The sequence below is a fragment of the Rissa tridactyla genome, chromosome 10, assembly GCF_028500815.1.
Source record: "Rissa tridactyla isolate bRisTri1 chromosome 10, bRisTri1.patW.cur.20221130, whole genome shotgun sequence".
In the NCBI taxonomy this organism is placed as follows: domain Eukaryota; kingdom Metazoa; phylum Chordata; class Aves; order Charadriiformes; family Laridae; genus Rissa; species Rissa tridactyla.
The window spans coordinates 11,325,001-11,347,691 of record NC_071475.1 but is presented as its reverse complement, the minus strand read 5'-3'; the positions used below and the strand labels follow the sequence as shown (position 1 = coordinate 11,347,691).

Here is a 22,691-nt window from a genome sequence, read left to right as displayed (position 1 = left end):
GAGGAGAGGGGAGAGGGGACAGGGAGAGGAGAGTGGGTGCCAGCTTGTCTCTTAATTAAAAAACCTGCAGAAATCCAGAGAAGGGAGTGGTGGCAAAAAAAAAAAGCAAAAAAAAAAAAAAGCCCAGTTATTCTTTCCCTATTTGCTTATTCCGAAAAATAAAAATAGGTGTCGACTCATATGGTCTCATATCAATATGTTATCATCAACAGACAAGTCTATTCACTATTGTTTCAATTGAGTAAACAGTGGTGTAAGGGTCAGCCGTGCTCACAGGTAATTGTTAGTGCGCAGACAGTCCTGTCAAGCGTGTTAGCTAAAAATACATCCCACACTGTCACTTCGCAAGGTGTTTGAAAATAATAGCCCCTGATACAGGAAAACAGGACATAGGCTTGTGTACTGACCTTTTTCTTTGTTTAATTTGCTCAGAGGTTTAATTTCAGGGGACAAGTAATAATTGAATATGTCTAATAACTAAATGCTCATTTGGGACAAAATCCATCAAAATATAATTGGCATTTGGGTCTGATGAAAGGAAAATGACGTGGCTTTAGAGAAACGGATGTGTCCTAAGAATATCTGATCACTTAATGTATAAATTGAAGCCTTTTTCATAATATATATTAATTGCAGATACTTAAGGATTTTAGCGTTTTTTTGTAGTGAACCGTTACCGGAGACCAACTGTTTTTGTTAATGCTACTCTTGGAAAGGCGGGGAAGGTTATTGGTCTGTCGTGCAATAATTTACTCCTCTTTGATATGCAAACGATCCACGGTGAATATAAAAAAATCCTATCAGACTCATTTCACAGTTCTTAACCACTTAGATTCTCTGGAGTCTATCGCCTCATTAGACCAGTGCTCTCCAAAGCTAGCATAATTAAAATCTTTAACAGTTTAGCAAAGTAAAGATGTTTGGCTGATCACGTTGAGATGATTATCTATCCATTGTATTCTAAATGACAAAAATAAATTAAATTTAGACCTTGGCATTTTTTATTATGTGTTTCAAATGAATATAATGCATACTGCCTCTTTTTTTTTTTTATTATTTTTATTCCAGTACCTTAGGTTGGGTGAGATACATGCCTGTGTGAGCTGCTGCTCTGCACTCAGAAAATGGCAGGTTTCCTTAGGATAGCTCCAGTGCTCCAATACGCTGAAACAATGAACCATCATCCAAATGATGATCTGGGAGCGCAGTGATGAGAAACCTCTTTAAAAACACACAGACACTGGCTTTTATTTTATTCCCGCCCCCCCCCCCCCCCCCCCCCCCAATATTTAAGCAATGCGTCTCTACTGCTGATTTTTTCCCATGGCCTTCTGCGAGCGAGCACTGAAGCAGTCTTCACTGGGAGAAACTTGACTTGTTTGATCATGTCACAAACATAAGCTTTATCCAAAAGCATGATCTCAGCGTGAGCCCATGTCATGCTGACGCTCACGGGTCCCCTTGCAGCCTTCGCTTTGGCCCACTGGAGTTTGCAAAGTTTTCTCTTGCCTTATTTATTGAATGCTCTGTCCTAAGCCTGCTGTCCATTTTGGCACAATTAAAAAAAAAATTAATTTTTTATTATTATTATTTCTTGAACCTTATTTTATGTTTTCATTTTACTTTTGAATGGCTCATTAGCATTGATCTAAGAAATGACAGTAATAATAGTGTTACTTGTATAGAAAGTTACACAGTTTTTCAGTAGACACATCCATCAATTAAGTGAGCAGTTCGAGAAACCAAAATTAATGAGAAAGATAGGTGTGTTAATGAAATAATCATAGTATAATCAATTTGACTGTTAAAATTTGAAAAGCATTTCAGGAAGACAATATGAATTCATAATTTATGTCTAAAAGTGATTAATAAAAACTGTATTTAATAACAAAGCTATTTGTCATCGTTTAAAACTTAAGCACAAAATTAGTCATATTGTGGTTCGTGTTGTCATAATAATAAAGCTGAGTTGTTTTTTTCCTAAGACCCTCCTTTCTTTTAAAAACATGTTAGAAAGTATTCACTTTCCTCTAAAAAAAAAGAAAAAAAAATGCAATTTCTCAAGCTGACTGCAGAGTAGCCCTTTGGCCACCTTTGCTTTCAGTCATGCTGTGAGCTCGGGGTGATTTCTGCCTGAGTAGCTACTCTGGAAATGGGCCCTCTGTAATTTTAATTACAAAAAATATAATAATAATAATAATAATGAACGTGGAGTTTGGGGTGGGTGACGTGTTGTGTGGACCCCCCTGCCCCACACCCCGCATTTTGCATGGCGTAGGTATTGCAGGTGTCACACCAGAAAATTTAGCAGAGATGTGCAGCGTTCAGTATTAGCCTTTAGTTATTAAAAAAAAAAAAATACATGCGCAAAAACACACACACACATACACACACAAAACTAACACTAGGCTTTGTTTACTGACTCTTTGATTTAATTACTGTTTGAAGACGGCCGAATTAGCTGTTAATTGATTTAATTATCCAATTTGTTTGTTTCAGGCATGATTCCAACAGAACTGCAGCAGCTCTGGAAGGAAGTGACAAGCTCGCACACAGCGGAGGAGGCAGCCAGCAACAACCACAGCAGCCTGGACCTGTCCACCACCTGCGTCTCCTCCTCCGCGCCGTCTAAGACCTCCTTAATCATCAACCCACACGCCTCAACTAACGGACAGCTATCGGTCCACACTCCTAAACGGGAGAGGTAGGTGCCGGTGGGATTTCCACCCATGAGCGTCTCCCAGCGGAGTGCCGAAATGATGGCAAAACGGTCGGGAGCAGTGGCCAACCGCCTTGGCCTCGGTTTTGTCTTCCACATCTTGCTCTTGTCTGATTTTGGCGTGGTTTAATAGAGTCTCCACTGGGCAGAATATGCTCCTTTTGTTCAGATCTTTATGGCTTGTTAATTGGATCAATGTGGGCACAATTAGCTAATTAGAAGTGCATTGGATAAGCATATTGGGGGAAGTGTGAAGCGTGTGAGCTGGTTTCTTTGAGTTTTGCGTCCCAGGTGGTGTTACTCTCGATGTTCTTTGGGTTTGGAGGCTGGAGGTGAGGAAAAAAATCCGTTGGTCAGTACAGGCTGTTTTACCACCCGTTTTTCTGCCAAATTTCAGTGCCCCATCTCATCTAATAGTTTGCCTTTTTTTACTCTGTATTTATCTGCTTTCATAAGACAGGGTAGGCTCGAGTTCTCCAGGTTTCTCTAAAACAAAGTGGATTTTTTAAAGTGCTGATAAAATTAGCTAACTGGTGGTGTTTGGCTTTTAAAAGTGTGAGTTAATTTGTACTTGCTCGGCTTGCGTTGTTAAAAGAAATGGCTTAAATCAGGGGTTGTCTGTTGATGTGCTTCTCGGCACAGGCTCTGCTTTATTCCGAGGGATGCTTTATTGCAGGTTTGTTTCTTTACACCCCCAGATTTCACTGAGGCGTGCCTAACAACATAACTTTTGCTTACGGTGAGCTAGACGGTCCCAGGAGCTCAGGCCGTGGGTGCCAGCGCCTGCTGCAGCCTTGGCGTTGCTGCCGGCTGCGGAGGAGGGGGAAGAGGAGGAGGAGGAGGAGAAGGGTCTCCGGGAGCGCGCGACCAGCATGGTCGCAGCGGGGAGGGCAGTGCTTCTTTGCATTCAGGAGGGTCCCTTTGCCTATCTAGAAATGTTAGAGCAGACACTAGTGAAAGCTGGATTTTATGGAAACTGATGGCTTTGTCTTTCCATCCTCCTTTCATTCATTAGAAAGAGGATAATGGAATTTTTAAGCCATGGAGTTTATATTTCTGGTGGTCTGAAAGTAGATTGATAGGGAAGCTATATAAATACCTCTTATATCTTTCTAATATTAAGAAAATTGTTTGGAATAGATAGATTTTAAAGGAGAGGACACCACTGTTGAAAGAACTGCTCTGTGTAAGGCATCATTTTATATCCGTTGCAAGGACATGGGGGGGAACATCAGTGTATACATTTATAATGCATGTAAGTGTCAAGGACATGGATTTCATGAAGACTTACATGGGATACTAAAAACAATTTGATGTTTATTAAACAATTAAATTCCCTTTTTGCTGCATATAGAGCTGAACGAGATGGGTTTATGACTTTTCAATAAATTTTTTATCTGTGTTTTTCTTACTGAGTATATAAACCAAAAACCCATGCAGTGAAATGGATCTTCTTTCACTGAACAGAGGCATGTGCTGTCTGCTAATGGCAATCTAACGGAGGAAACAGTATGCCATTGCTGTTAAGTTTGAAATCCAGTGGAAATATATAGGAATCTGTTCTGAAGTAAGAATTTTTTCTGTGTTTGCTGCCAAGCAGAACTTGAAATCCACGTGTCTGAGTCCTGTAATTGTGGCCTGGAGGCAACTGGGATCTAGAAACAAGGCGATACATAAGTTTTTATTAGTAAAGTTACAAATAAATTAATTAGGAAGGCATAAACATGCCATAAGTATTGTTTGAGACTGTATAGGTTAGAAAAGTTAAAATCCTTAGTGGTTGAATTGATAGCTGTGTTGTTAAAGCTTGCCAAAATACTTTCCTTACCTATCTATTGAGTTTTCTACAATATCAAAATACGAAGATAGGGATATTTAGGAATACAAATGAGAGTGCTACGGACTTTGCTTTTTCTTGCCTCTATTTGGTACATGGAAGGTTTACGCCATCCATTTACTGCAGTGATTGAATTACATCTTTATCCATAAGTAGAGCAGGAGACTACTCGCAGAAGAATGCCTACCGATGCACTTAAGGGTTTTGTTGCAGTCTCATCAGGCACTCTGGTGCCTGCCTGGATTTCAGATGACACAGAAACTCCTCTTGTTGATGTGTGTTGTACTGGCTTCCTTTCTGAGAGGGCATTTATCTACAGGCAGGGAGTTCGGGGTGGTGAGCACGCAGTGAGAAAAGAGTGGCTGAGTTTCGCCGTCAGATGTGTATTTGAAAGCCCACAGCGTACTTACAAAAGAGAGAGCGCGGACACGAGTAGGAGTTTGGTCATTTTATGTTTGCAAAGGTTAAGATTAGAAATAATCAGGAGTCTGGTGGGAGTATGACTTGGCTTGACTTGGAGACAAATCTGTGCATGTTCTTGTACCCAGCTGGTTCAGCACGACAGCTGGGCTTGGGAATAGAAGGGGACCTGTGGCGGTTGTCCCGAGCCCAAGCACGGGTCAGATGGGGCTGTTGGAGGGGCTCACACGGGAGATGTTAGCCCTCTGCCTCTCATCACACAATTCCTCAACTTGGGCTGGCCAGGGCAGGATTTTGGGTTGCGGCTTCCCCTCTCTCGTTCCTACACCTTCCGTGCAACTGCCTGAAAGCTTTGGTCTGATACAACCAAGAGCTATTTATTTAGATTTAAACAACAATAAAAAGCACATAGTAAAAGCTGTAAGTGTCCTAACAGTTAAGCACAGCCACATCATAACGATTGCCCAGCAGCAATAAATAATCATATACAGGTAACATTAACTTTTAGGGTGTGCTGTAAAGCTGTTTTTCTCCCCCCTTCCTCTTGGGCTTTTGAGAAGGAGTGGGCTGCGGGAGGCAAGTTAGTTATGTGGGAGTTACTATCATCACTGTCATCTCTGGCACATGTCACTGGGACAGTTCAAGCTGTGTTTTACGGGGTTCCTGATCCGATAGGAGAGGTTGGGAGGCTGCTCAAGAGACAGGAGGCACTCGGCTGACCGCAGTGGCAGCAGAGGCACCTGCGTAAAAGTCATCGGGTGAGCAGCAGCATCTTGGGTAAAAACACATTTTGGTTATAAACAAGGGGTTTAAAATAGCAGGAGAAATAGTCATTGGCGGCTTGGCATGCCCACACGTCGCCGTGCTGCCAGCCCAGGCTCAGGGTTGTGCACAGCGAAGCTTTAGTCCTGCGCGGACTGCGGGGACGCGGCTCTGGTGGCACCGGTGACACTGGCCATACTGTGGCTGCGTGGGGCTGCTACGCTTGGAGCTGAGTGACAGCAAAAGTTCTCCTTTATGGCAAAAAAACCAAACAGCGGGCGGGTGGCCAGAGTCACCCTGGGATGTTTGAAAAGCAAAAAAATACATTCAAAAGCAGGAGGCATCCTCCGTTCCTGGGCAGGGGCCAGGGAGCATCGTGGTGCTGCTCTTGGGTTCTGCCTGCTCTGTGTCTATGGCTTTCACAGGAATGAAACAATTCTAGCTATAAATAACGGGTTAATGCTTTCATTCATTTGGGCTTTAAATGTATATTACATCTATGCTTTTGTCCCACATTTCGCCCAGTTTCTGTAAGTAGCAGCAGCAGCAGCTCTGGGGTTTGGTGCACAGCAATCTGTTAAGGAGATAAATAATCTGCTTTGGCATGACACTCCTACTCTCCTCTTTAATTTGTCTTACACAAGGAAAATTATAATTAAATCATTCAGGGTAAACCCTTGAGTGTAGAGAAGGAAAAAACACACTTTGGTAAAGATTGCCAATAGAGACCAACTTCCCTGTTGTGCCGTGCAGAGACATTTATCAATATTCAGCACTATTAAAGAGAGAACATTTCGTGTGATTTGTGAGGCGGATGCCAAAGCTCAAATCAAGGCTTGTTAAGATCCTTTCCCCATGCAATCATGGGCATTCAGCATCATTAGAATTCAGCACTGACTGTGTGTTTCATGCTTTGATTTTACTCAGACAATTTAATAATGTTTATTGTGCTGATTATATATATAAATTCACTCAATGCAATAAACATACCTCAGTCATCAGTACCCTAAGGGAAATATTTAGTTATAGATACTTGTATTCACTCAGGATAAGCGAAAGTGAGACCATCAACCAGCATGCAAACCTCTCATCATCTTATCAGCATTTGGGCTTCTTCAGTAACAAGCGTTTTCTCTACACAAGTAAATATATAAATAACGAGAGCCAGTTAAGTACATCTGCTGTGCTTAGAAATTTCAAGGAAAGTACCCGCTTTCCATCTCGTTTCACTGCATCTTATTGGGGGAAAGCTTGGTTATTTTCTTCAGAAAAACAGCAAAACAAAGCGGGTGGATGCCCGGTCGCTTTAGGTGACTAACTTCATAAGCTGACGAGCAGCAGGCGTCCTGAGAGCCCCGTGCTTGGGGATGTTCCCGATGTGGGTAGGTTTGGAAAAGCAGACTGGCGCAGAATTCCTTAGCGCTTTGCGGTGAGCAGAGGTTGCTCCAGCTTGGGCTTGACCCAGGAGGTCTGGGGGTGCTGTGGGGTGGTGTGGGCGCCCGAGTGCTGGTCCCGTCCCCTGGCACCCTCTGCATGGACTGCAGCAGTGACAGGATGGTGGAGGCTGTCGTTAATAAGCAAGTTAATGAAGGTGCAGACCTGGTAGTTTGGGAAACGGATCTGTTTGTAAGGAATAAGGTGAAGAGTTGGAGGTAAAGACTGCATATCCAAGAGATCTTTCTCCATCCACTGATGATCCCACGTTTGTCTCTTTTTGTCTTCGTACCCCTTCCGACTACATTTGAGTCTTGTCCTTCCACATAAGCAAGCAGCCATCTCATAGGAAAAATAGATGGGATAAACAAGGGGATTTTTAAATGACTTTTTCTTGCCAGCGTCACAGGAGGAAGAAGTCTGGAGAAGGCTCTGAAGGGAAGCGAGAGGAACGGCATGGCAGACCATTGATCTGCTGGTTAGGCTTAATGCATTGTGTTTTACTGTTGTTATCTCCATGCCAGCTGATCCTCCATCAAAATCCCAAGGCCCTTAGATGGGGGCATTAGGATTCAGCACAATTAAGAATTACAGATTTCGGTCCATTATTAATGCTCTGGATGAAACAGTTCAGCCCGCAGTCCATATGCTCCCAGGGCCTGATCCTCCCTTGGCCTGTCTCTCTGCGTAGTCCCTGGCATTCGTTCTGCACTGGTGCCAGCATCAAATCTGCTCATCCGTGTCGGCGCCTCTCAGTTGCCTCGTGCTGTTGATTTTTAGCTCGTTGATTTTTAGCTCGTTGTACTTCACCATCAGTGGAGTATGTGCAGGTAGAACCCAAAGCATCTCGTTACCTGATGCCTTGGCGCTCGCTCCCCCGCCAAATTGCTCACCACCAGTCACTGTGTGCTCTCCCCGTCTGAGTCACTTCTCTCTCTGATCAGCTTTGAAAAAGTATCATCTGTGACTCAGACCTGGAGTTGCTGATCTTCGGTTTTAAGCCTTATCAGGCACTTTTTATTGTTTCTGCTTTTCAAATTGGGGTGTGTAGTGTCCTTTGCCTTGCCCGCACCGACTGTCTGCTGTGGCACTCAGGTTTTTGAGAAACCTGCTAAGTCAGCTGTACACCATCGCTTGGTCCTCAGTCTGCCTGGGAGTGCCTCCATCAAATGATGCTTTTCAAAGGATTGTTTCCTCAAACCCTGGAAAATTATGCCTAGTTTGTGGGTTTTTTTTTTCCCCCCTACAAAAGATGCAAAGTTAACCGGCCTGTGATTGCTTGGTGTGGCCCTTGGGTGAGCAAGGGTGCTGTCTTTGACACTTCACCATCCTCGGGAGGCTGCCCCGGCGTTGGGGAGCTCCTGCACGCCAACGCTTCCCTGCTTTCTGGTCCCGTGTAATAACCATCAGTTGTACAACTCCAAACACTAAGCTAATGTATCAAAAAGCACTTAAAATAGATTGGGTGAGCCTTGGCAGACGCTTAACAGAACTTTTCCAAATTTTAGCATATGTATTGTTTTATTCCTCCATCTGGCCAACAGATCATTGTTTGATATCTGAGTGCTTTGCATATCTCCTCCCTTTTCTTGCAACTGAGATACTTACACGTGCATTTAATACAGCTTAATGCTATTTTTACATACCGGAGAAATAGCTGATGGCTTTCTGTTAATTGCATGCACTTTGCAGTTAAACTTTTACTAAAACATTCCTGTCTAAATACCTAAAGTCCAATGAAAATTTGTCCTCTTCTTTTATTAGAGGTGTTTATGTAGTAGTCTTAAAAAGGGACCTGTTTTTGTTTTACTGCACCGTGGATTCCTGTTTCTTTTTATTTCCTCCTGTGTGCAAGTTGTTCTTCCTCAGCGTTTGCTCGGGAGATCTGATTGTCCTAAAGAGCCGAGCGGGGAGCTAATGAAGAGCAGTGTTATATTTTTATCATACGTATCACAGCCTGAGAGTGGAAAAGAAACACCCTTGAAAATGCCATAAAAGTAGAGAAGTTAGGTGATTTTTGTGTGACTGTTTTTCTCTGCTGCTCAATAAAAATCGAGCAGTTAGTATGACAGCTGTTATATCATGTTATATCGTACTGCTAAGATATTGAGTAGCATTTAAAGTAAAACTCCACCATTAAGCTGTATAAACTTTATCCGTTTCACTATGGTTTAATGGAAAAAAAATGAGTTTCTCAATAAAATGACATCATTTTTCCCAGGTTGTAATGTTCACTTTACAACTGTTTTTCTTTAATTCAATTTATTTTACTTTTCTTTTTCTTGGCATCCTTTTTTTTTTTTTCTTGCAGTTTGGAGAGGGGGAAACCTCTTTTCGCAGAGCAGCTCTATACTGCTCTGTCTTTTTCCCCTTCTCCCCCCTCCCTCGACATCTTGTGCTAATCTGGAGCTCTATTTTTGTCCGTCAGATGGGGTTATATTTTCAAAGCAGTGAGATGCACGTTGAAATTTGGTAATCGGGATTTGTGGCTCTACCTGCTGCACGTTGAAGGAGCCCAAGGAAAATTTATATTGCATTTCTTGCTGCCGGAGCGACGTTTGTGTAATGCCACGGGGTGTTTTTCCATATAGCCGGTGTTTTTTAACGTGGGAGGGCTGTAATTTCTTCTGTGTGATCAGGAAAGACATACGTATATTATAAAGTGTATTCTTCTCATTAAAACGATGGTATAAGCCCAGGCAGGGAAACTGCTAATATGTGTTGCAACTTGTCATTTTGGGCTGCGTGAATAAAGAAGATAACTGTTCCTTTGGGAAACGGTCTCGGGAACTGAGCAACAGATCCGCTAGCCAGCGAATTCTTTTTAACTGTAATTTTCCTTTTTTCTGTGTACTCAAAAATAACATCGTGATGGGCCCTTAAATACCATTTCATACACAGAGCGCAATTTCCACAGCACAGGTGGTGCTAATATAGGACAGTCCCCTAGGCACTTGTCGCCAGGAGTTGTACAGCTTGTTCAGTGTCTGCATCCATATGGCAATCTGTCCCATTCATAGAAAGACATTGTAGCTGTGCCTGTGGGTGCTGTGGTCAATGTAGTGTAAAAAGTAGATTTTTAACTCTCGGCAACCTATGTTCTGCTGTTTGTTTTATTGTAGAATCCAATTTATAACGTGGGGGAAGGAGAGAGGAAAAAAAAAAAAATCAGCTCTGAGCAAATTCCAGAACAATCTTGCAGGCTTGAGTTTTTGTTTATTCTTGGAGCGCCTGGTTAATCAGCAGGTGCAGCAGCCCTGCGCCCAGTGCCGCTCTAATGAACAGTTTACAGGAAGCCTTGCTCGGAAGAAACATTTTCCTCCTTGTTTATACTGTGAATTAACTCAGAAGTTGCAAAGCTGTAAACGATGTTAGCTGGCCTTGTATGTCACATAAGTCTGTTTCTTACGTCTTTTTTTTTTTTTCCCTTTTTTTTTTTTTTTTTCCTTTTGCAATGTTGCGTGTTTTTTTCTTGGGTGTGCCCTACTTGGGAAGGATGCTGAGCCCCTCGGTACCATGCATCGCGGTGCTGCCCAGCCAGGGGCTGGTGGCTGTCCCCGAAAGGGACAAATCACAGCAAAGGGACTCCTTCAAAAAGGGGGGCTGCAGTGTTAGCATTGCACAGCCGTTCGAATCTAAACAAGTGAACGTGATTTATGGCTGCTCTGGTATCTCTCATCCCAATGCCAAATGTTGTTCTGTTTTAGTGTGACTATTTGTTATGCCTTTTAGTAAACACAAACAAATAGACCGCCTAGCACCTGCAGCAGCATATGATATTTACACTACCTGTATGATTCAGCACGCTTCCCTGGGGAAGTAGGCTTGTGTCCTCTCGATTTTACTGCTTTTTTAAAGAGCATTCTTTGGAGGGAAAGCACGTGGCAGAGAGAATTCAATGCCTTAACTGTGTTTCTCCCTCGGAGCCATTATTTATCTTAATTATTTTTTTTATAAACATTTTCCCAAAGGGCGCTTCCCTCGCTGTGGGTGAAGGCTCTCCCAGCGAGCCGTCGGGCTGGATGCGATGCGACGGTCACCACCTGCGCGGGTTTGGTTGGGCCTGTGGGACGGGGGTGAAAAATACTGACGTGAATAATCCATGCTAATCACATTTGTTGACGTATCGCTGGTTTATATAAGGGTGAAAGACTTGCCTCAACTCTAAACATAACAGAATATAATTTGTTAAACAAGAATAGATTTTGTTTCTCAGTGTTTTCTTTTACTATAAATTTAAATGTAACAACAGAATATAAATGACAGTAAAATAAGGTTGGCAAACAGGATCTTTTTACAAAGTATGTATGTACATTTGTAATTTTACACCTCAGTGTCGGTGAAGTCCAAGGTCTAATCGCGTGTTTTTGAATTTGCGCGTGTTCTTAAAAGCGTTGCTGAATCAGGGCCAAAGCCTTGCCGTTGCCACCTCCCTCTGCCATACGTATTGGGTGGGGAAGAGGGGTGAGATTGTTGTGCGGAAAGTCAGTTTTAAAAAAAAAAAATCCACCCCAAACCACCACAGAAACACCCCCCCAAACCCAAGAAAGCGGTAGGATCACATTTTTTCCCTAATTAAACTAAGATACTGAATCAATCCGTTTTCATTTAAATAAATTAGGAGGCTGTTCAGAGAAGAATAAAATGAGATTTAGCATGGATAAGTAGAAAGTAGCCCAGCTAGGAAATAAAAATTCCAAACTGTGGGTTTGACGTGACACGTCAGCTGCTCAGCATCGGTTGTGTGGCAAATGGCTGAGGCATAATCGGGGTTGAGAAATTAAGGTGGGACACTCTGTGCCATGTCTTAGTTAAAAAGGTAAATGCAGTCACGGGAGGCATAAACACGCGTGTTGCATCCGAGTCCTTCTTTTTTTCCTGTTCTACTTTATGCAGAACCAGTTAAACCACATTGAGAGTGTGCTGTACAATTGGCCAGTCTCTTGCAGAAAGGATAAAGAGGAGCTGGAGCAAATATAGAGGAGAGCAGCTAGGATGATAAAGGAGTTGGAGGGAATAGGCTATGAAGACAGATTAAAGGGAATTAAAGATCTACACCCTGGAAAAATAGAGGCTCTAGGAGGATGTGATTATGGTATGTAAGTACATGAAGTGATGCTACAAAGAAGAAGAGGGGAAAAATTGTTCTCATTAGTTAGCAGTGCTGGAATTTAAAATCCAGCGTTTCAAATTGTGTGCGTCTGGGTATATTTGATGTACTTTTCACTACAGTACCGAGGCGCAAGGTTGAAATAAAAAAAAAAAAAAAAATAAAAAAAAAGTTTTAAATAGTAGAGAAACTCGTTAATTCAAGTGCAGGCATGGAACTTCCACCTGAGATAAGCGATGGATTCAATACTGGGTATTTTGCAATGGGAATTTCTTTTAAATAGTCTAGAAATAAGTTCATTTCCTTCAAGGAAAGGATGTAGGGCAGGTGCGGGCCTTGTGGCAGTTCTGCCCGGGGCTGGTGCCACTGGGAGAGGTACGTAGTACTCGTAGAGTGCTGGAGGGTCATAATGGTGATTAATAATCCAAGCTATCAGTGCATAGATCAAAACCAGAAGACGATGCGTATCGTTATCTAGTCTGGTTACACTCTTTGCTAGTGGGGACGAGGGTAGAGGAGAAGTCTTGTCTTGCTGCACACACGCCAGCGCTCACCTTGCAACAGGCATTGGGAGAATAATAGTGCCACAAGACACATAAGGATGCGGGGCAGAGATTTGGGGTGCATTGCTGGCCTTGGGTTGCAACAGCAGCGCTACGGCTCTGTATTTTTTTTTCTATGTGAGTATACAAGTTAGTGCACACTGATTAGAAGGCAGGATTTCAGCCTGTAGGCTGCAGTTTTAACCTGATTTGTCTTAAATTGGTGGAGTCATTTAAAATGTAATACACCACTCCTGCTACTTCCAATAGGGCTTGACGTAAAGCATGGGCTGCTTCTAGTCCTGGATGTGGACCTGGACTAAAGTAATGAGGAAGGGGAGAAATGCAGTTTTAAAAAGCACCCAAAAATTTGCGAGCCAGTTCTAGGAAGAGCTGCCACTGGCCACGCACATCAAATGCCACCTCTCCCAGAGGTCCATGACCCTCTGCTAAGCTTTTTCCAGCAGTGAGAGCCATTTACCCAGCAGTGAGAGGCATTTACCCTGCTAAGACACTTCTGTTCAGATCAAATACCTGCTTTCTTGGGCAGTTACTGACACTTCGACAGAAGCATGAGTATCTAGAAATAGTCCATTTAAATATATGACTTAATACTTTCCTTGATTTATTTTTTAAAAAATTATTATTATTTGCAATTATTGGGGTTTTTTAAATTCACAGTTTAGAGAGGAAAGGGGTGCTAAGCCACCTTTGTAAGAATTCAGAGGGGTTTGCACCAGTGCAACTTCACTGCAAAACACATCCGTTCCAATGATTTTGTCATGAAGGCAGGAACTTTCATTTGAGTATGGTTGGTACAAGGATTTAATCATTACTGCTTCCGTTTTGATTTTAAATCAAATGCAGCAAGCGTTTCTGACTCAGAGAATTGTGACATTTTCACCAACTTTATTCTGTCAGTGCCTTTTGATGAGCTTTAGAGCTCACTGGGTAGTCACAAACATGGGGGATCCGTATTGGTTTGCAGTTGTGTCTCTCCTCCTGCTGTAAAGGACCAAAATCGTGGCATTTTGCCTCGACGACTGACTGTGCCATCCACATCAGACCGAGAGTGAATGTGGTGTGAGACTGAGCCCTGTGCTGCTGCTTGGGCCATACACCGACATCGGTTTCATCGCAGCTGGCAAAGATGAGGTCATTTCCCATTGCCCCTGAGAAATAAAATAAAATTATTTAAAAAAAAAAAAAAGGCAATTCTGCAATTTCTGTGGGTGCTCTGCTCAAAACCCTTCCAAGAGGAAAGCAGGAGATGTGGTATTGATTTTTCAGCGTGCAGGTGGCTCAGGCATGTTCTCTGCACTGTTAGAACGTGCGCAGATGCTTCATAACTGAAATAGAAAAAATCAAGGATGCTTTTCTACATCACTGACTTCCCCCAGTATTTTGGCAAAGATTGTTGGCCCAAGCAGATGTGGGGGAGAGAGAGTGGAATATGCAGAATGTCAGCATCTTGAATATTTAAAATATGGTCCACTGTGTGGCAGGAGTACTGTTACTGAGGCTTCTGCTTAGCTGCTTTTTATACCCACCTGTGACTTTTTTGCCAGTGTCTACGAGCATGGTACCCAGTTTCACGCAGTAAGGAAGGTTGAATTAAACCATACAGCATAGGTGGCTTTCATGCTGGTGCTTTGGTCACTACTTTCCCCAATACCCAGTGTGTTCCCCTCTCTCTTTGGGGTATACTGTCATTTTTACTCTCTGCGGGGGCTTAGCTGTGTGTGGTTTTTCTATCTCCCATGTCCTTTTGTGTCCCAGAGTGCGATTCTTCAGTGATGCTGCAGCACAGCTGATGTATTCCAAAAGCTGAATGGCCGAAGTGGCCTCAGTCAGTGGGGCTGTGCAAGTACCAGCTTCAGCAGCCATCCGTGTCAGAGTAGGTGGGGAATTTGCTTCCAGACCCTCTGGAGATCCTTGGGGTTATGAAGCAACGTAGGCTGAAGCGGTGAAGGTAGAAACGCCTCTCCTCTATCCAGAGGAGCCATGGAAGCCCCTGGCCCTTCTCCCCTCCCCTCCCCTCCATACTGGAAACCGGGCTGGAGGCAGCAGAAAATAAGTGGACACTTTTGCAGTTCTCAGCTTCCCACATGGATTTCATTACTCTGTCGTATGTCATGAATAAGCTGACTTACGCAAGACGTTTCACTTGCCAGAGGGTTATTTGCTGTACTTCGATGTAATAATGCCGCACTATTGCATTATTTGGAAATAATTCTATTGTGTTCAGTATTTTGTACGCAAATACCTTACAAGGAGAAAAAAACCCACATAATCTTGACTTTTACATCACCTTATTCCTTCACTTCTTTGAAAATTATGTTTTGTTGTAAAATTGCTTCCACTAACTAGTGTTGCATCACCAGTACCCAGCCACAAATCTGCGTTCCTGGGAAGGAGAGGGTGACAGAAACAAACACCTACTCTAATGTGTCATTAGAAATCAAACAGACCTAAAACTTGCTTCTGCTTGCCAATGCTCGGATCTTCTGAAAGTCTGTCAGCGGCAGCGAGACCAAGGATGCCTCCAGATTACAGAAACTGTGCTTGCGTGCAGACAAAAATATCATTGAACAATTTCAGATTATAGGTTTGCGTTGTGCCCACAAAGCTGTTTGTTTATGTATTGGATTAAAATCTTCATTTTCCACCTCTATTTGCTCAAACAAAGTGAGTACTTAGATCAGTTAAACAGAGTTGTCCATTCATTTCCACTGGCTGTATCCTTTGTGTGTTACATCCGCTTCTCTATGAACCCGCTCTTTGTTTTGTTTTGAGGTGCTTCTTAAGGCTCTATCAGGGAACAAGTGGCAATCTGTAATATCTTCAAAAGTGGGATGGATAAAATAGCAGTAACCTGATACTGACACATAAAGGTCACCGAAAGGCACCGCTGAAACTCCCCAGGTGGGATGGGAGAAGCTGCCTTCGGCGCGGCACGCTGCCTACAGAGGGTGCCAGTATTTGCCTTTCAGTAATACCAAGGGTTCTTTTTTCATTTTGAAGTGTCTATTTTTGGTAAGTCGAAGTAGTTGCTCCACTTTGTCAAATGGCAGTGGAAGCTATACGTAGGTGTTAAGTATGTTACGCTTAACGTCGTGTTAGCAAAATGACCTTTTAAGTTCCCATTTACAGTCAACACCAATCTTTCTGGTGCTTGACAGCGCTAGACTTTGACATCCCGAGCATCGTTTACAGTTTGATACCCTCTTGGTCATCCCGTCATTTTCTTTGGACAAAATACCAGGGTATCACGTCCTACATAGTTTGTCTTGTCTTGTGCAAGTTCCCTGGAAAGAAAAGAGATTTGCACTTGGATTTAAAAAATAAATACAAATCTCAGTAGGGCTCTTTCCGTTGACTTGGCCATGGCCTTTAGGCTCTCGCAGAGAAACTTTAAAAAACCCTGCTGGGGGTTTAAGCCATGTGACTCCTGTTGATATTATAATGAGATTTACAGTGCTTAAAACCCACAGGGGACTGACTCCTTACTTGGCGTCACACGGTGTTTCTGCAGTCATCCTGGTGTACGGGTAACGCGCACTGTGTAAATTAAGACATTGAAGTTTTAGGAGGTTCTATCAAACATACTGAAACCGTAACTCTCGTACGTACTCTTCATGGACTTTAACGGAGTGTTAACATGAAAGCCTACTTTCTCACCCTTTGCTGTATTCAGGTATGGAAGCAGATGATAAAACCCATTCTTTTCTGAATTATTCTTTTCTGATGCGCGTGGAGGGCCAGATGCCTGCCTGGCTTGGGTGGACGGTGTTCCTGCCGCCAGCCGCCCTCTTTCTCAGCTGAGGAAACCTGTGCTGTAGCATTTTTCTAATTTCCTTGCAAGGAGTGCGTGGGTCCCTTTGTTCTTTTAAAAACTTAACTGAGAGAGCTTCTCCCTGCTTACACGTTTCAAAAAAACCTGATTATGTTAAAGCGGTGTAATATTCCCTTATAGAAAAGGCCTTTGTAAGTCTCTTCACCTACAGTGAGTTTTTTTGGGAAATTACCTTGCACATATATATATATGTATATTTATGTTTGAAGAACTATTTGTAAACAGCCAAAAATAAGATTTCAATGAAATAATGAATTAGATTCATGTACAACTAACGACTAATACCTTTTCCAGTCAGATCTGTACCTTTTTTTTACGTTTTTAAAAAAATTTAAAATAATTTTTAAAAACCCGCCTTCAATTATCTTCAGATTCTCCTTGGGCCTGAAGTCAAAAGTGGCAGAATCTGTGCAAGAATTTCTCTTTGCATTTGGGATAACCTCTCAGGGGTATGTTCTACGGTGATCTTGCCTATCCAATGCATGAGAAATAATACAAGAACACAATTTTGTTATAGTATGTGGGCAGATAATATTACAGAACAAGAATAAACAGCATTTCCACATGTGTATAGAAGTAAAATGGCAGAAAGTAGGCGTTTATCCATAACGTTACCTGTAAGCCAGGATAAAATAAGTCATAAAAGCCACACCTAGATGCTGGTATGTGTTCATATCCTTTGTGTATGTTTGAAGTCCATAATACAGCACAGGCATACCGTACCAAAAAGATTTGCTATGAAAAATAGATATGTGTGTGAGCATAAAATAGAGATTTCAATATTGTTTTGACATTTTATTTTTAAAGTCATCTAAGGTTATGGAAATTGTTGCAAAAATAATTCCTTTGCGTAAGAAGTTTCCATGCAGAAGTTGAATAAAGAAGATATTTTAGAATATGGTTCATCAGTTAGTGCAACAGATACATTTCCCTGAGCACCACATGGCCCGGATCAAAGCGTCTCATGACTTGGATCAGTGCAGCCAAATCATTACGTATTGATTGGAATCCCGCTGAAGGATTAACCCCTTCGTGCTCATATGAATTTTTTTCTCTAACCCTGGTTTCAGGAGTTAGGAAGCTCTGTGACGTTCCTGCCAAATTTGAGCAAGGTTAATAGCCCCCACTAACCCCTCATACTGAGGAATCCTTTGATTACGTGGTTCCTTTTTTTATGATGAATTTTGCATTCGAAAATACATCTTTGAATCTTCTTTACTGGGACATAAGGGGCTGTGATTCTGTGGTTCTGTACTTGTGCATAGACACAGCCTGTAAGAGTTAAAAAAAAAAAAACCCAACAAAAAAAAAAAAAAAACAAAAATCCTCAACCCAGTAAATAAATAACATGGTGGGAAAGCCAAGGCTGCAAACTCGGTGCTTTTCCTCTCTCTCTAGCGATGAGGAAAGCCTCGAGTCCGGTTGTATTGTGTTACAAGAATACACTGCTGTATGGAGATGACTTTTCTTCCTGATGAAGTTGAATTGTAAATATGCAATGTTCATAAATTTCTTAGCAAAATATCAAGCAGGATATTAAGCAGGTCTGTCAAATGATTTCTCCCCCGTCCATGTTAATTTAAATTCTTTACAAAGCTTTTAATTAATGAATGAAATGTAGGAGGATAGCTAAGTAAGAATGACACATGTTTCGCACTGCAAATGGTATTTAATTCTGTTTTGAAAAAACCATGGGCAGAGTCAGGTGGGTACCGTGAGATGTTTCAGCCTCTGTTGTTTGCTGCTCTTAAGAGTCTTTGTGAAGATTAATTGGCACGGTACCTTCAGTTACGCCACTTTTTTTTTCTCTTTTCTCTCTCTCTCCTCCAGTTTATCCCACGAGGAGCACTCACACAACCACCCACTCTACGGACACGGCGTATGCAAATGGCCGGGCTGCGAAGCAGTATGTGAAGACTTCCAGTCGTTCCTGAAGTAAGGATGGTTTTTTTGGCACTCGCATCGTACAGAAAGCATGCCCTGAAATTTTGTGTGCTGTCACTCACCGTGGGCCTGATGCAAAGCCCATTGAAGTCAACAGAGAGCTCCCTTTCACTTCAGTGGCTTTTGGATCAGGCTCAAGAACGTTTTAACAGGGGATAGTAAATTAGCCCCATGGGTCTTGCTCAGTGTGTTACTATAAAATAGAGTGTTTGCAGTTCCGCAGCCTTTTTTTTATTATTATTTATTTAAATAATTTTTAAGTTGCAGTATTGATAATGTAAACAATACAATCTTCATTTAACCTTGATTTCACTTTAATTTAGAAATTTAGTCTTAAATTAACTCCGTAATTGAACAGAGAATTGCAGAACATCACGTGAAATTTAATTTATGTCAAATAAGTAACTAATGAACAAAGTCTACACTACTAAAAATAAACTATAATTATATTAATTGGGCCCCTGCAGTTTGCTGCAGACCTTTCCTTGCTGCCAAAGAACACAGTTTTCCGCGTTGCATAAACAGTGGACTAGTATGTGGTAATGCGTGCATCCCGATGCAGGGAAGGACCGGCAGGGCTCTAATAACTTACACATGGCTGCTCCACAGCTAAGCCATCAGCCTCCCCCCTCCAAGCTGGAGCAAAAAGTGTTCCCATCACAAAAGAGTTTTCTGTCTGGGTGGAAGACCAGGTACACGCGTACTTTGGGGGCATCCGGGTTCCTGAGCACTCGTCTTTTCTCAAGTACTATGGCTGCTCGGTGGTAAGATCACAGAAGACCAGCCGCCCAAGCGATGATTAGAGTGTGATTACACAAAGGGACAAATTCTGCCCCCATTTACAGTGCTGATCTCATGAAGTTAGTTCACATAAATACATGGGGTACTTCAGGGTGGATGTAAGTAGAATTAGTCCCAAAACGTTCAGTGGTATCTATTCTTTCTGGGACAGTTCCCTGGATTTTTATGAGAGGGAGGGAAGGGCGAGAGCAAGCAGAGGATGTTTGGTGGATGACGTTAGATGATACAGATAGATTTTTGCTCTCAGAACAGAGGGGGCCAGTTCTGCTTCCACTGGCAAACCCCTCCTATATTCAGTAGGAGCCGCACTGAGCCAGTGTAAACATACGTTACAAGTAAGGATGGTAGAGTAATGAGAAGGTTCTCATTACAAGAGGATTACAAAATAAGAAGGTGCTAGTCATAAATTTCCATGAAGGGTGGCCTCGTTTCTTTTAATTCATTCTGTTGTTCACTTAAGTGAAATAAATGCTAATCTCGCCATACTTGCCAGCTCATTCATATTCATATGCCATACTATAGCATTTAGACCTTTAAAACAATTCTAATTTTTATTGCACTTAATGCAAGGGAAGGGTGCTGTGGTAGCCTGAGATATCGGAATAATGTGTGTTAGTCACATAAGGTCAGATTATGCCACCTTTGCTTCTTGTGCTAGTCCCCTCTTGCAGATGAGCCCTGTTGGTTTCAGGAAGGTGTCTTACCGAGTAGTGGACTGCTTGATGTGACCACGGGTAGAAAATACGACCCTTGAGTCACATGACGTAGGTAGAGGCAGGGTTGATTTTTGTATGTTATTTTGGAGATGTCTCAGTTAGAAGACCAAGTCCACCAGTTCACCTGGAGGAGATACTCAGGGCAATCAATAGGAAGGGATAAAACCATTACAGCCCAGGCTGGACCCGAAGTGGCTCCATCTACTCCCAGCTCCAACAATTCTGGTTCTTTTATCACTCATTTATTGTCAATCTCACACCCCCCCCCCATTAAACCTTTCAACAGAAATATTTTGTGTGACTTTCTTAAACCCATTGGCTCGTGTAAATTTTCTCATTATCCAAATTCTACAGTGTCCAGACAAAGTCTTATTGTTCGCAGTGATACTTAACCCAGAACGAATGCAGAAATGAATGTCCCTGAGCAGCTTATCGACACTGTTAGGAAGTGAGCATTGCTTCATAAAATGATACCGTAGCCTTCCAAGTCTCCCGTGGAGCATCTGTCCTTAAGTTGTATTGTCATTTATCAGAATTCATTACTCAATGAAAAGATAACAGGTAGATACTTGAAGTTTCTTTCTGGTACTTGTATAATCCGTGAAGCTCTTTCGACAGTCCCCTCAAGAGAAAAGCTCTTGTTTACCAAGTGAAATACAGCCTGTGTATCAATTGAGCATTGCTTAATTTCACTTACCTCGGTAAAAAGGCCTGTTAGAAAAAGCAAAGAGAAAGTTACATGTGGAATGAAAGCCCTGTATGCCAATAAAATGATTCTGCAGTTAAGGGAAAAAAAAGGACTCGTAGGTCTAAAACATGGTTCATTTCTTTTCCTCCTGAGGAAGAAATATCATAACTGTTGGTAAATCAAAACCAGAGATTTGACACTCTTCTGTGATCGTTCTGTAGTGTTTGTTCCCAAGGTGAGGTACACCACAGGGCCCTTGATTTCAAAGATAAATACTGTACAAATAACGATCCTAGTTGTCTTTCACTCACAGCCAACAGGAGGATGCTTATCAGAACCAGCAGATACACGGGCTATTGTACACATTTATTTCCCTATTTCTTTTTCAAATAAGTTGCAGTTTTAGCATTGTTGTGGGTTTGTTTTTTTATCCATCAGCCATTGGTTACCACATGACACGCTATCAGTTAGAGCTGCCTGATAGCAGCGGGGGCTGCTGCTCAGCCTGATGAAACAGCAGCGCCCTGCCTGCTCCAGAAAACTCCCCGAGCCCAAAAACAAAACCATGTCCAGTGTCACCGCGCTGACTCGCTGGCTTTCTGCTGAGCTGCGGGACGCGAGGTGAGGGCTGGAGGGTCCACACGTGTCTCGTGTCTTAACCAGGGCCCGTCTCGCAGGCGGCAACCAAAGGAGCAATTAGTAGCACAGAGTGACTTTCCTTCAGAATCGACTAGCTCCTTGATTTCATTTGCATGTGTTTAGAGACTGTTGCAGATAGAAATATATATATCTCTTACACGGCAAGTTGTTCAGGAAATCCCTGCTGGAGGGAGGGTGGTTTATTCAGCAAGGTGTTGAGGCATCCAGGGCAGAAAATGAAGGAGAAGGTTGAGTATGGTTTTATCCCCCCCTTTTAAAAAAAAAAAAAAATTATTGTGGTTTAGATCTGCTTAATCATGGTGGTACCATTTTAAAATCAAATATCTCCTTTAAAAGAGGGACACAGACCTTTGGAGAGATCTCGCAATCCTATATTGCAGTGATGCTAGTAATCTGCTTCATGTGCATTTAACTTTGATGAAACGAAGGGGAGTTTATGTGAAAGAAACTACTAAGTGCACTCTGTAATGTTTTCACAAGTGTTTTTATCATGGTAACATCTTGTTTACTTTAGTTGCCTGCCTAAAACTACTTGGAACATGTTAAGAAAACATTTCGAGAAAGCTTCTACAAAGAGGCTTTTGTTTAGCAGCAACTGTGAGACTGCTCGGCTCACAAAGGTGTTAACTTTCAACCCCTTAAGCACTTCCACATGAAATTCCAGCAACTATGTTTGTGGTTTTGGAAAAACAAAGTGTATATTAAAGAAACCAGGTATATGCTAATACATGTTGAAGTAGGCCGGAAATCATAAATTGTTTCAAAGGCATTAATTGCTATCATTTGCATGTCAAAATGTTCTGCAGTGAAATCATCTGCAGTTAGCACAACAGAGACTTTTTAATCAAATAGGTGGCAGGGGCAGAGGAAAGGCTAGTCTGTAGATGTCTTTTTTTAGTTTTTTTAATTTCTGGCGGCCCCAGTTAAAACTCCCCGGCTCTAAAGCGTCTCTGGCGAGGATGCAGCCGCCGGCGTGGGGATGCGCTGGCAGCCACGACACCCATCCCGCTCCGGGGGGGTCCCTCCCCGGCGCTCGGCGAATACAAGCCAACATTGAATTTTCCGAGCCCTGACACGTATTTGGAATAACCGTTCGAATGTGGACGTTCCCGTTTCATTTACAACGAACCTCCGGATGAACCTCCCGGCCGTGGCCGGGGCGTTGGGGACCGGTGCGGGGCGGCCCAAATCCCACAGTGCCC

At 42.5% G+C, this 22,691-nt stretch overlaps 1 protein-coding gene across 30 annotated transcripts in view; it reads left to right on the top strand.

Moving 5' to 3' along the window:
- Positions 1–22,691, top strand: part of FOXP1 (forkhead box P1) — a 395,027-nt gene that overhangs the window by 328,944 nt on the left and 43,392 nt on the right. For all 30 annotated transcript variants that reach the window (XM_054215936.1, XM_054215932.1, XM_054215937.1 and 27 more), the window contains 2 exons: positions 2,500–2,704; positions 18,511–18,615. In XM_054215936.1, coding sequence (XP_054071911.1) covers positions 2,500–2,704; positions 18,511–18,615 — 310 coding nt within the window. The remainder of the gene's footprint in view (positions 1–2,499; positions 2,705–18,510; positions 18,616–22,691) is intronic.